The sequence below is a fragment of the Salvelinus alpinus genome, chromosome 21, assembly GCF_045679555.1.
Source record: "Salvelinus alpinus chromosome 21, SLU_Salpinus.1, whole genome shotgun sequence".
In the NCBI taxonomy this organism is placed as follows: Eukaryota; Metazoa; Chordata; class Actinopteri; order Salmoniformes; family Salmonidae; genus Salvelinus; species Salvelinus alpinus.
The window spans coordinates 45,824,304-45,837,442 of NC_092106.1; the positions used below are offsets into that span (position 1 = coordinate 45,824,304).

Below are 13,139 nucleotides of genomic sequence, written 5' to 3' on the forward strand. Positions count from 1 at the left end.
TTATCCTTATGTGTGTGCAGTCCACTGCACCAATGACATTGGGGAAACCTGTCACACAAAGTAATGAGTATCCTACTATGTGTTAACAGTTGTCCTGTAATTTGTAGATCCTCTTACCTGCAATCCTATAGAACTCCTCTTTGATGTCACAGAGTCTTCTGTGGCCAGGGAAGGAGATGAAGACATCTGCTAATGCTTTGATAGCCAGACACACACTCCTTATTGTGCGGCAAATTGTGGCCTTGTTCAGCTGTTCTGCATCCCCCACTGAGTACAGGAAGGCTCCACTAGCAAAAAAGCGCAAGGCCACACAAACCATTTGCTCCACACTCAGTGCATGGCTCCGTGCAGTGCGGTGCTTAATCCTGGGACCCAGTAGTCTGCATAGATACCTGATGCCATCTGCAGAAAACCTGTATCTTTCATATAGATGGTCATCAGGGAAGGCCAGTGGGTCCAACCGGTCCCTGAAGACCCTTTCTCGCCTGAAGGCTCTCCTCAGCACAAGTGCTTCTTCATCCACCACATCTCGCACGAATGGGCATGCCATTGTCAGAGCAGAAAGGAACACACAATTTTGGGCCTTCATATAGGCTAGTGGCCACACCTGGTGCTGGGGGGGTGGGCAAAAGAGGGCGATGCCTTATAACGATGACTTGGTTGTACTGATTGCTGGGAAAATAAAAAAAACCTTAGAAAGATGCCACCGTCCTGTGTGCTCACAATAAGAGCTCATATGTCATGGCTCACTTGACTTTACGAGAATATACCTAATTTTTATTTTGAGCTGTGTCATCTTCTTGGAGCTGGGGGAGGAAAGAAAAATAATGATTAATACATTTGTGTTACAGTTAGCATACAGTGTACATTGAAGGCATATCTCACCTCCCTCTCAAGTTTTTTTATTTCAAGGTCCAGTTTCCTAATTGTCCTCTTTTTTATTTCGGACTCCAGTGCAAGATTTTCCATCTTTTTCTTCTTGTACTGAATGTCTATGTCTGCCAGTTCTATTTGGCGCCGGAGGTGGTTGCCATACAACTTTCTGATAGCTTGTGAGCTCTGTGAACACAATACAATTAGCGCAGCTGGAATTTGGCAGGATGTGGTGTCCTTTTATTAATACGCACTATGTTGCCAGGCTGGTTTTCCCACTGTATAGCATCTGGGTCCTGTAAAAGAAATTAGATTTTTTGATTTTGATGAGGACTCCTCACCATTGTAGAGTAAATAGTACTTTCACAGTCTTAACATGATACCTCATGCCTTCTGGAATCCAGAGAGATGGTCTCCTCCTCATCATCGTCTCCATCATGTGCTGTTGCTGCTGCACTGGGGCCTTCACCCTATCACATTTAATCGGATTCATATTGAAGCTAGTAGACAAGACATGCCAGGCCTACAGTATGCCTTTGATGGAGTACTCACTGGATCAGCATCGTCTGGTGCTTGTGCTGGTGGCTCTAACAGGAACACAGTGCTGCCAGACACTGCAAGGCAATAGGTAAACCAAAGTCAGACAGTCCAAATTGATTCAATATGAATGTGGTTGTATCCCATGTAGAGATGGAAGGACATACCTTGAATGAAGCGGGTGGCATCTTGGGAGGAACCTATGCTCGTCTCTTTCCCCCCAGGGATCCCCTCTAAGACGGGCCTGCCTTTATTTAGCTCCAAGGCCATGTCCTCTGCTGGGGTAAGGTCAGCCTTTGGTGACCCACCACCCGTGCCTTGTCTGTGGGTATTCTTTTTCACTGCTAAAACAGTACAGACAATGTGTGAGCAGGCACCTTCTGGGTACAATATATGCTTGTGCTTTGTTAAATATTAGTCAGGGACCATACCATTCTGCAGAATGTTCTTGTATTTGATTTTGACCTGCTGCCATGTCCGTTTTGGCCCGTTCATGTTTAATCTACACACACACACACACACACACACACACACACACACATTTAATGGAGTCACACTGCAAAAAATTACTTGGTATTTTTGTCTTGTTTTCAGTAAAAATATCAAAACATGTATCATAGCTTTATACAGTGTGATGGAGTTACTTTACACAATTTCACTCATATCTGCAGTGCATTTCAATTAAAAATTTAACCGTTTCATAATTACAGTACAACTGCATTTTTGGAGATGTGAATTAAATATTTGAATTGTAATTGTGATGTTTCAGCGGAGCGGTGAGTGTGTAATTGTGCACTACTTACGCATTCAGGCGGTCTGCAATACTTTGCCACGCTTTTTCTCTTTGCTTTATCACTGTGGCGGTGTTGCCTTTCTTCTTAATTATATCTTTTACCTCCTCGTATGCCTCCATGAGGATTTGTGCTTCCGACGGGGAAAAGTACGCGGCTCTAGTTGCCATGGTAAATCAGTTAATCTGTGATCTGTGGCGGGGTCTATTTGAGTGAGCCGTGAGCGCGCACCTATCCAGGATTGGTTTCACCTGGCTTAATGAATCCGTGTCTGCTCATCCTGGCTTGGTCTTTGTGCAACCAATTAAGCCTGGACGCACATGTTTTGGCTTCATTGAGCTCAGCTGAGTCATTTATCCCGGATGTCTTAATTCTACTTTTGTGCAACAGGCCCCTGGACTTGATTGCTTACAAATAAACGAAGAACGCACGAACAGGAACAGACTACATACACGAACGACAAAACGAAACAGTCCCGTGTGGTAAACATACAGACACAGGAGACAACCACCCACAACAAACAATGTGAAACAACCTACCTTAATATGGTTCTCAATCAGAGGAAACGTAAAACACCTGCCTCTAATTGAGAACCATATCAGGCAACCCAATAACCAACATAGAAACACATAACATAGAATGCCCACCCCAACTCACGCCCTGACCAACTAAACACATACAAAAACAAGAGAAAACAGGTCAGGAACGTGACACTCTGTAACGCACGTCGTCGGGAGAAGGAGAAGAGGACCAAGGTGCAGCGTGGTAAGTGTTCATATTATTTAGTAAAATACGCAACACTTGACAAAACAACAAACACGACAAACGAACAGTCCTGAAAGGTGAAACAAACACTAAACAGGAAACAACCACCCACAAACACAGGTGGGAACAGGCTACCTAAGTATGATTCTCAATCAGAGACAACGATAGACAGCTGCCTCTGATTGAGAACCATACCAGGCCAAACACACAGAAATACAAAACAAGGACAACATAGAACACCAGACATGGAATACCCACCCAAACTCACACCCTGACCAACCAAAATAGAGACATAAAAAGGATCTCTAAGGTCAGGGCGTGACAGTCTCGTGCCGTGCATTGTTATTACGGGTCCCATTTATTAGAGGTTTAACCTCGCTCTTTTAATTAGATTACATCCCTGTGTTTTTCGTATACATGTTTGTTTTGGGCTTCGTCCCCATGCCTTTTCATGGCATGTTGTAATAGTGGGTGGAGAAATTAAAACCACCTATTACGTATGCCTGCGCCTGTCTCAAATCATTTATACAACGTGACATTTTGCTGCATTTTAGTTCTAAGTTCTTGAAATGTTCTGTATTGACTGACCTACATGTCTTAAAGTAATGATGGACTGTCATTTCTCTTCGCTAATTTGATCTGTTCTTGCCATAATATGGACTTGGTCGTATACCAAATAGGGCTATCTTCTGTATACCACCCCTACCTTATCACAACACAACTAATTGGCTCAAACGCATTAAGAAGGAAAGAAATTCCAACTGTCCCCCATCAGGGCAGTTGAGCTAATGTAGGCTAACGCAATTTGCATGAGGTTGTAAGTAACATGAACATTTTCCAGGACATAGATATACCTGATATTGGCAGAAAGCTTTAATTCTTGTTAATCTAAATGCACTGAACAATTTACAGCAGATATTACAGTGAAAGAATGCCATGCTATTGTTTGAGGAGAGTGCATGGTTGTGATCTCAAAGTTATTAATAAACCAATTTAGGACATTCAGACGGTCTTGATATAAAAGTTTGAACAGAAATGCAATGATTCATTGGATCCGTCTAAAACTTTGCACATACACTGCTGCCATCTAGTGGCCAAAATCTAAATTGCGCCTGGGCTGGAATAATACATTATGGCCTTTCTCTTGCATTTCAAAGATGAAGGTACAAAAAAAATACAAAAAAAGCATGTTTTTTCTTTATATTGTCTTTTACCAGAACTAATGTGTTATATTCTCCTACATTCATTTAACATTTCAACAAACTAAAGTGTTTCCTTTCAAATGGTGTCAAGAATATGCATATCCATGCTTCAGGTCCTGAGCTACAGGCAGTTAGATTTGGGAATGTCATTTTATGCAAAAATTTAAATAAAGGTTTGATCATCAAGAGATTTTAACTTTTAACAAGGCACACCAGTTAATTGAAATGCATTCCAGGTGACTACCTCATGTGGCTGGTTGAGAGAATACCAAGAGTGTGCAAACACGTTATCAAGGCGAAGGGTGGCTATTGAAGAATGTCAAAAATAAAATATGTTTTGGTTTAACACTTGTTTTGCTTACTACATGATTCCATATGTGTTATTTTATAGTTTTGATGTTTTCTCTATTCTACAATGTCAAATAGTAAAAAAAAATATTTTGACCGGTTGTGTGTGTGTATATATATTTAGAGATTCTTCGGAAAGTATTCAGACCGCTTGACTTTTTCCACATTTTGTTACGTTACAGCTTTATTCTAAAATTGATTAAAAAAAAATATATATATTCTCAGCAATCTACACACAATACCCAATAAAGACAAAACAAAAACGTTTTTTTTTTTTTTTTTTTTACAAATGTATTAAATATGCAAATAAGGTATTTCTGTTTTTTATAAGTTTTCAGACACTTTGCTATGAGACTTGAATTTGAGCTCAGGTGCATCCTGTTTCCATTGATCATCCTTGATGTTTCTACAACTTGACTGGAGTCCACCTGTGGTAAATGAAATTGATTGGACATGATTTGGAAAGGCACACACCTGTCTATGTAAGTTCCCACAGTTGACAGTGCATGTCAGAGCAAAAACCAAGCAATGAGGTCAAAGGAATTGTCCGTAGAGCTCTGAGACAGGATTGTGTCGAAGCACAGATCTGAGGAAGGGTACCAAAACATGTCTGCAGCATTGAAAGTCCCCAAAAACACAGTGGCCTCCATCATTCTTAAATGGAAGAAGTTTGGAACCACCAAGACTCTTCCTTGAGCTGGCCACCCGGGCCAAACTGAGCAATCGGGGGAGAAGGGCCTTGGTCAGGGAGGTGACCAAGAACCCAATGGTCACTCTTACAGAGCTCTAGAGTTCTGCTGTGGAGATGGGAGAACCTTCCAGAAGGACAACCATCTCTGCAGCACTCCACCAATCAGGCCTTTATGGTAGAGTTGCCAGGCGGAAGCCACTCCTCAGTAAAAGGCACTTGACAGCCCGCTTGGAGTTTGCCAAAAGGCACCTAAAGACTCTCAGATCATGAGAAACAAGATTCTCTGGTCTGATGTAACCAAGATTGAACTCTTCGACTTGAATGCCAAGTGTCACGTCTGGAGGAAACCTGGCACCATCCCTATGGTGAAGCATGGTGGTGGCAAATGCATGCTGTGGGGATGTTTTTCAGCTGTTTTTCAGTCTGCAGAGACTAGTCAGGATCGAGGCAAAGATTAAAGGAGCAAAGTACAGAGAGATCCTTGATGAAAACCTGCTCTGGAGTGCTCAGGACCTCAGACTGCAGACGACGGTTCACCTTCCAATAGGACAACGACTCTAAGCACACAGCCAAGACAAAGCAGGAGTGGCTTCAGCACAGTCTCAATGTCCTTGAGTGGCCCAGCCAGAGCCCGGACATGAATCTCTGGAGAGACCTGAAAATAGCTGTGCAGCGACGCTCCCAATCCAACCTGACAGAGCTTGAGAGGAGCTTCAGGGAAGAATGGGAGAAACTCCCCAAATACTGGTGTGCCAAGCTTGTAGCGTCATACCCAAGAAGACTCGATGCTGTAATCGCTGCCAAAGGTGTCTGAATATTAATGTAAATGTGATATTACAGATATTTCTAAACCTGTTTTTGCTTCGTCATTATGGGGTAAAAACTATCAAGCGCTATAAACTTATCCTCTGCAGCAAATGTAACTCGGTCTTCCTTTCCTGTGGCTGTCCTCATGTGAGCCAGTTTCATCATACAGTAGTGCTTGATGGTTTTTGCGACGGCACTTGAAGAAACTTTCAAAGTTCTTAATGTTCCGTTTTGACTGTCCTTCATGTCTTGAAGTAATGATGGACTGTTTCTTTTTAGCTTGTTTGAGCTGTTCTTGCCATAATATTGTCTTGGTCTTTTACCAAATAGGCCTATCTTCTGTATATCACCCTACCTTGTCACAACACAACTGATTGGCTCAAACGTATTAAGAAGGAAATAAATTCCTCAAATTAACTTTTAACAAGGCACACCTGTTAATTGAAATGCATGTGACTATCTCATGAAACTGGTTGAGAGAATGCCGAGAGTGTGCAAAGCTGTCATCAAGGCAAAGGGTGGCTGCTTTGAATATCAAATATCAAATTTATTTTTATTTGTTTAACCTGTGTTATTTCACAGTTTTGATGTCTTTACTATTATTCTACAATGTAGAAAATAGTACAAATAAAGAAAAACCCTTGAATGAGTAGGTGTGTCCAAACATTTGACTGGTACTGTATATTTCTACTATAATACTGTCATATAGGTGTTATTGCATTAGAGGACGTGTGTGTGTGTTGGTCTGGACCCAGGGGAATGTACTCTGATAGTCTTCATCTGTCACGACCGCTTGACATGCCTCTCAGAGAGTGTGCTTTATCCCTGGCACAGACCACCAGCCACTCTAACACCGATAAAACACACAGGGACAAAACAAACCCACTGCCCTCTGTCTGGATAAAGACATGACCTGAGGTTAAAATGTTTCTGTGTGTGTGCATACCTGAAACGGGGGAACGGGGTGCATTTGATGGGTGAACAGCCAGGTTGCTCAAGGTCCAAGGTAAAATTCGACGTTCGTCCAGGTATCCAGGAAGTCGGGAGATGACTTAGAAACCAGCCACTAGGAGCAAAAGTGAGCGCTCTTACCATCAAGTAGTCTTGCGGCTTGCTAGGGTGTTGTAAATATGGGTAGGTGGTGGGTGTAAGCCGGTTCTGAGGATCAGCTGTTCAATCACAGTGCTAGGCACTCGTATTTAATGTTGGGGGGTTTTAACCCTGTCCCAAACCTTAACCATTTGGAACTAATGCCTTAACTTAACCTTTGAAATTGGACTTTTATGGATAAACGTTGGATTGTTGCCCGAGTGTGTGTGTGTGTGTGTGTGTGTGTGTGTGTGTGTGTGTGTGTGTGTGTGTGTGTGTGTGTGTGTGTGTGTGTGTGTGTGTGTGTGTGTGTGTGTGTGTGTGTGTGTGTGTGTGTGTGTGTGTGTGTGTGTGTGTGTGTGTGTGTGTGTGCCTGTGGTTTGCTGCTGACGTATAAAGGACGTTACAGTTCCGCAATGTTGACTGTCTGTAAAAATCCCCAAGCTCTGTTTCCATTTAAATGATGGTCATGGTTCTAATGATGATATGACACAGAACCAGCTGCTCACTTCAGTTCATTTCCTCATGGACAATAAATGTGATTCAACACCAATGTCACCCGGCCTCTGGTACTGACGGTCATCACTGTGAATCATAGGTTGTCACACTATGGCTAGGTTGTTTGATCTGGTTCCTCTCTGAGTTTCTGCCTATCAAAGGAGTTCTTCCCTCCCACTGACTCCTCTGGGGGCTCTAGTTCTAGGTTTCTACAGAGCACTTTGTAACATGTCATAGGAACGATCTCTATCCAAATCTAAACTGGTTGTTTGTTTGTGGTTTCCTTCCCGCCACAGTTCCCTGAGAGAGAAGTACATCTGCAGTCATTTGAGGCTTTGTTACTCTCCTGCTGAGAAACTGACCCGCCACCACGGACATTCCTCTCTGGTGTTCTGTCTCAATCTCCTCTCTCTCTCTCTCTCTCTCTCTCTTTCTCTCTTTGAAAGATGGATGGAGAGCGAGAGACTATAAAATGGGATAAATAGATAGAGTGGGTTTGATAAACTGAATCATTGCCAGAGATAAAATCACTACATTCATGGACCCTTGTCCCATGTATAACCACTGCCCTCTAGTGCACCAAAGCGAAACTACAGCAATGTATCTTTCTTTCCAAAAAGCACCTCCTGCTGAGAATAATTTATTTTAAATTCTTCCTGTGGAAGCATTATCTAACCTGGTCAGAATTCTAAATGGGGTCAAACATTAATTATTCAACCCTGTCTGAATTGTAGTTTCAAGACCCAGTAAAAAAAATATAAAAAATCTGTTTTGATTCATACTATTTGAACATGCAGTTAAACTCTTTTTAGCAGAGTAACTCAATACTTTCCCAACTGCGTGTGTTTTTGGACAGGACTCCCAGTAATAGTAGTCCATTGGTCTAAAATGGCTTTTAAAAAGCTTCCTGGGAGGCAACGTGTGGATCACAACATGTTAGTCAGATAATCTCCTCTGCTGATTCCGGAACACTAGGAGGTTACTTTGGACTGACTTAATAAAGTCCAAACCTTGTGATATGTGCTGATGCTTTTTCACTATTTTCAGAGGGACTGGGGTTTTCAGTTCATGGTTCTCATTTTTCTCCTGTGATTGGAACCTATTGTGAGTACTAAATGGCTGCGGTGTACCTGCAGGAGTCAGAGGCAGTGTTAAGTAGGCTCGAGTGGCAGTCAGCTGTGTTGTGACAGGGACTCACCCAGTGTGTGCGCTAGCTACTGTTTGTGTTTGTGTACACCGGGATAATTACAGCGGGGGAGTGAGTGATACACCCTGAGGAGAAGGATAGCGCCAGGTGCACATGTGTGCTAATTATTCATTTCCAGTCTGCTCATTAAAGAGGAGAGACAGCATATACACACACAAACAAAGGATACCTCTCTCTCTCTCTCTCTCTCTCTCTCTCTCTCTCTCTCTCTCTCTCTCTCTCTCTCTTCCTCTCTCTCTCACACACACCACATCGTGAGCTCAACAGATGGTCCCTAAAATATTTTCTCTCTCCTCTCCTCTCCTGTCCTCTTCTCTACCCCTCATTGATTCTGCATCAGAAAGGGTTCCGTGTCTAGCTTCTCATAATATAATAGAATCCTATTATTGGTCAGCTAGGACAGAATTGACATGGTAGTGTCTTGGGGGGGGGTCTCCCTTATAGGGATCTTTAATTCTGCTGTGTCTTCTTCCAGGTCAAGCGTTCAGCACTTTGTTCTGTTGTTTCCATTCAATGAATTCCTTTTTCTTCTCACGGTAATTGATTCCATTAAGCAGGGTGATGCAGCAGGGATCCATTATGGTGATCAGTGCTTATCCTAAAGTGGATTGCTAATACGGCTACTCAATACTTTGATGAAACGGTGAGCTACAGTATCTAGCTAACAGCCACCGTTGTCAATGATGGGTCCCCCCAACCCAGATACACAGCCATTTTATATATCTTGTATTGTAATTTGCAATGTATTATGTATAAAACCTAGATATTGTGTTTATTTACTGATATGTGAACTGTGTGTGACGTTTTAAATGTATTTCAGCCCTTGACCAATAATGTTCTGTGCTATGTATGATGTCATGTTTCATGTGGACCCCAGGAAGAGCAGCTGATGTTTTTGCAGCGGATAATGAGATTCCTAATAAATACCAAATACCAACACCAGCTTTAGAGGTTTATCTGGAAATTCCTCATGCAGCATTCTTCATCAATGATAATCTCATCACTGAGCTTAAGCTTTTTCAATGTTTTTGCTACTCACCGTAAGTGAGCATAAGGAAAAATGCAGTATCCCGTGCCAAAACTCAAGAAGTGATTATGATCTAGACTATGTATCTAAATAATAGGCCTTGGCTACATTTCACTTTGGCTCCAGGACAGTTATTAACCTCTGTGTAACAGCAGGTCAGGGGGTTGAAACACCAGTCCAACAGGAAGTTATTAACCTCTGTGTAACAGCAGGTCAGGGGGTTGAAACACCAGTCCAACAGGAAGTTATTAACCTCTGTGTAACAGCAGGTCAGGGGGTTGAAACACCAGTCCAACAGGAAGTTATTAACTCCCTCTACGTCAATAAGACCAAGGAGCTGATCGTGGACTACAGGAGAAAGAGAGCACGCCCCCATTCACATCTACAGGGCTGTAGTGAAGCGGGTCGAGATTTTCAAGTTCCTTGGTGTCCACATTACTAAGGACTTAACATGGTTCACACACACCCGTACAGTCGTGAAGAGGGCAGCCCCTCTTCCCTCTCAGGAGGCTGAAAAAATTTGGCATGGGCCCTCGGATCCTTTAACATATCTACAGCTGCACCATCAAGAGCATCTTGACTGGCTGCGTCACCGCTTGGTATGGCAAATGCACTGCCTTTGATCACAAAGAGCTACAGAGGGTAGTGCGGACGGCCCAGTACATCACTGCGGCCGAGCTCCCTACCATCCAGGAACTTTGTATCAGAAGATGTCAGAGGAAGGTCTGAAAAATTGGCAAAGTCTGAAACCACCCAAGCCACAGACTGTTCACTCTGCTACAGTTCGGTAAACGCTACCAGAGCATCGACTCTCACACCAACAGGCTCTGAGACAGCTTCTACCCCCCAAGTCATAAGACTGCTAAATAGTTCATTAAAAGGTCACCCGGACTATCTGCACTGAACCCATCTTGTACTGACTCTATGTACATCCACAATACTATACAGTGCATTCGGAAAGTATTCAGAACCATTGACTTTATCCACATTTTGTTAAATTACAGCCTTATTCTAAAATGAATTAAATACCTTTTTTTCCTCATCAATCTTCACACAATACCTCATAATGACATCACAATACCCCATAATGACATCACAATACCCCATAATGACAAAGCAGAAACAGGTTTTTAGAAATGTTTGCAAATGTATTAAAAGAAATAAACAGAAATACCTTAGGTAAATAAGTATTCAGAGATCCTTTGCTATTGTCACGCCCTGACCTTAGAGATCCTTTTTATGTCTCTATTTTGGTTGGTCAGGGCGTGAGTTTGGGTGGGCATTCTATGTCTGGTGTTCTATGTTTTCCTTGTTTTGTATTTCTATGTGTTTGGCCTGGTATGGTTCCCAATCAGAGGCAGCTGTCTATCGTTGTCTCTGATTGAGAACCATACTTAGGTAGCCTGTTCCCACCTGTGTTTGTGGGTAGTTGTTTTGTGTGTCGTCACCTTACAGAACTGTTCGTTTGTCGTTTTTGTTGTTTTGTTCAGTGTTCAGTTGATTGATTAAAATATGAACACTTACCACGCTGCACCTTGGTCCTCTTCTCCTTCTCCCGATGACGTTCGTTACAGCTATGAGATTTGAAATTGAGCTCAGGTCCATCCTGTTTCTATTGATCATCCCTGAGATGTTTTTACAACTTGACTGGAGTCCATCTGTGGTAAATTCAACTGATTGGACATGATTTGGAAAGTCACACACCTGTCTATATAAGCTCCCCCAGTTGACAGTGCATGTCAGAGCAAAAACCAAGCCATGATGTCGACGGAATTGTCCGTAGAGCTCTGAGACAGGATTTTGTCGAGGCACAGATCTGGGGAAGGAGGTACCAAAACATTTCTGCAGCACTGACGGTCCACAAGAACACAGTGGCCTCTATCATTCTTAAATGGAAGAAGTTGGAACCACCAAGACTCTTCCTAGATCTGGCCGCCCGGCCAAACTGAGAAATCAGGGGAGAAGGGCCTTGGTCAGGGAGATGACCAAGAACCCAATGGTCACTCTGACAGAGCTCCAGAGTTCCTCTGTGGAGATGGGAGAACCTTCCAGAAGGACAACCATCTCTGCAGCACTCCACCAATCAGGTGTTTATGGTAGAGTGGCCAGACGGAATCCACTTCTCAAAAAAAAGGATATGACTGCAAGCTTGGAGTTTGCCAAAAGGCACCTAAAGGACTCTCAGACCATGAGGAACAAGATTCTCTGGTCTGATGAAACCAAGATTGAACTCTGTGGCCTGAATGCCAAGCGTCACGTCTTGAGGAAACCAGGCACCATCCCTACGGTGAAGCATGGTGGTGGCAGCATCATGCTGCGGGGATGATTTTCAGAGGCATGGACTGGAGACTAGTCAGGATGGAGGAAAAGATTAACAGAGCAAAGTACAGAGAGATCCTTGATGAAAACCTGCTCCAGAGCACTCAGGACCTCAGACTGGTACTCACTGTATATACATAGCTCCACATTGATCTGGTACTGGTACACCCTGTATATAGCTCCACATTGATCTGGTACTCCCTGTATATAGCTCCACAGTGATCTGGTACTCACTGTATATAGCTCCACAATGATCTGGTACTCCCTGTATATAGCTCCACATTGATCTGGTACTCCCTGTATATAGCTCCACATTGATCTGGTACTCCCTGTATATAGCTCCACATTGATCTGGTACTGGTACTCCCTGTATATAGCTCCATATTTATCTGGTACTGGTACACCCTGTATACAGCTCCACATTGATCTGGTACTGGTACACCCTGTAAATAGCTCCATATGGATCTGGTACTCCCTGTATATAGCTCCACATTGATCTGGTACTGGTACTCCCTGTATATAGCTCCATATTGATCTGGTACTGGTACTCCCTGTATACAGCTCCACATTGATCTGGTACTGGTACACCCTGTATATAGCTCCATATGGATCTGGTACTCCCTGTACATACATCCACAGTGATCTGGTACTCCCTGTATATAGCTGCATATTGATCTGGTACTGGTACACCCTGTAAATTGATCTGGTACAGGTACTCCCTGTATATATCTCCACATTGATCTGTTACTGGTACACCCTGTCTATAGCGCCATATTGATCTGGTACTTCCTACATATAGCTCCATTCTAAATCAAATCAAATCAAATTTTATTAGTCACATACACATGGTTAGCAGATGTTAATGCGAGTGTAGCGAAATGCTTGTGCTTCTAGTTCCGACAATGCAGTAATAACCAACAAGTAATCTAACCTAACAATTCCACAACTACTACCTTACACACACACACAAGTGTAAAGGGATAAA

General features: G+C 42.8%; 1 protein-coding gene across 3 annotated transcripts in view; it reads right to left on the bottom strand.

Moving 5' to 3' along the window:
- The window catches only part of LOC139548371 (putative nuclease HARBI1), a 4,228-nt gene extending 1,331 nt beyond the window's left edge, over positions 1-2,897 (bottom strand). The window contains exons 1-7 of one of the 3 annotated variants that reach the window (XM_071358007.1): positions 1,842-2,897; positions 1,578-1,754; positions 1,426-1,487; positions 1,257-1,343; positions 886-1,169; positions 771-806; positions 118-672 (exon numbers count right to left, since the gene is read on the bottom strand). In XM_071358007.1, coding sequence (XP_071214108.1) covers positions 118-186 — 69 coding nt within the window. In that variant the 5' untranslated portion in view covers positions 187-672; positions 771-806; positions 886-1,169; ... (2 more) ...; positions 1,578-1,754; positions 1,842-2,897. Of the gene's footprint in view, positions 1-117; positions 1,170-1,256; positions 1,344-1,425; positions 1,488-1,577 lie in introns of all 3 variants that reach the window. The other 2 variants (XM_071358008.1, XR_011669701.1) reach the window with 2 other exon arrangements.
- Positions 2,898-13,139: the final 10,242 nt, after the last annotated feature.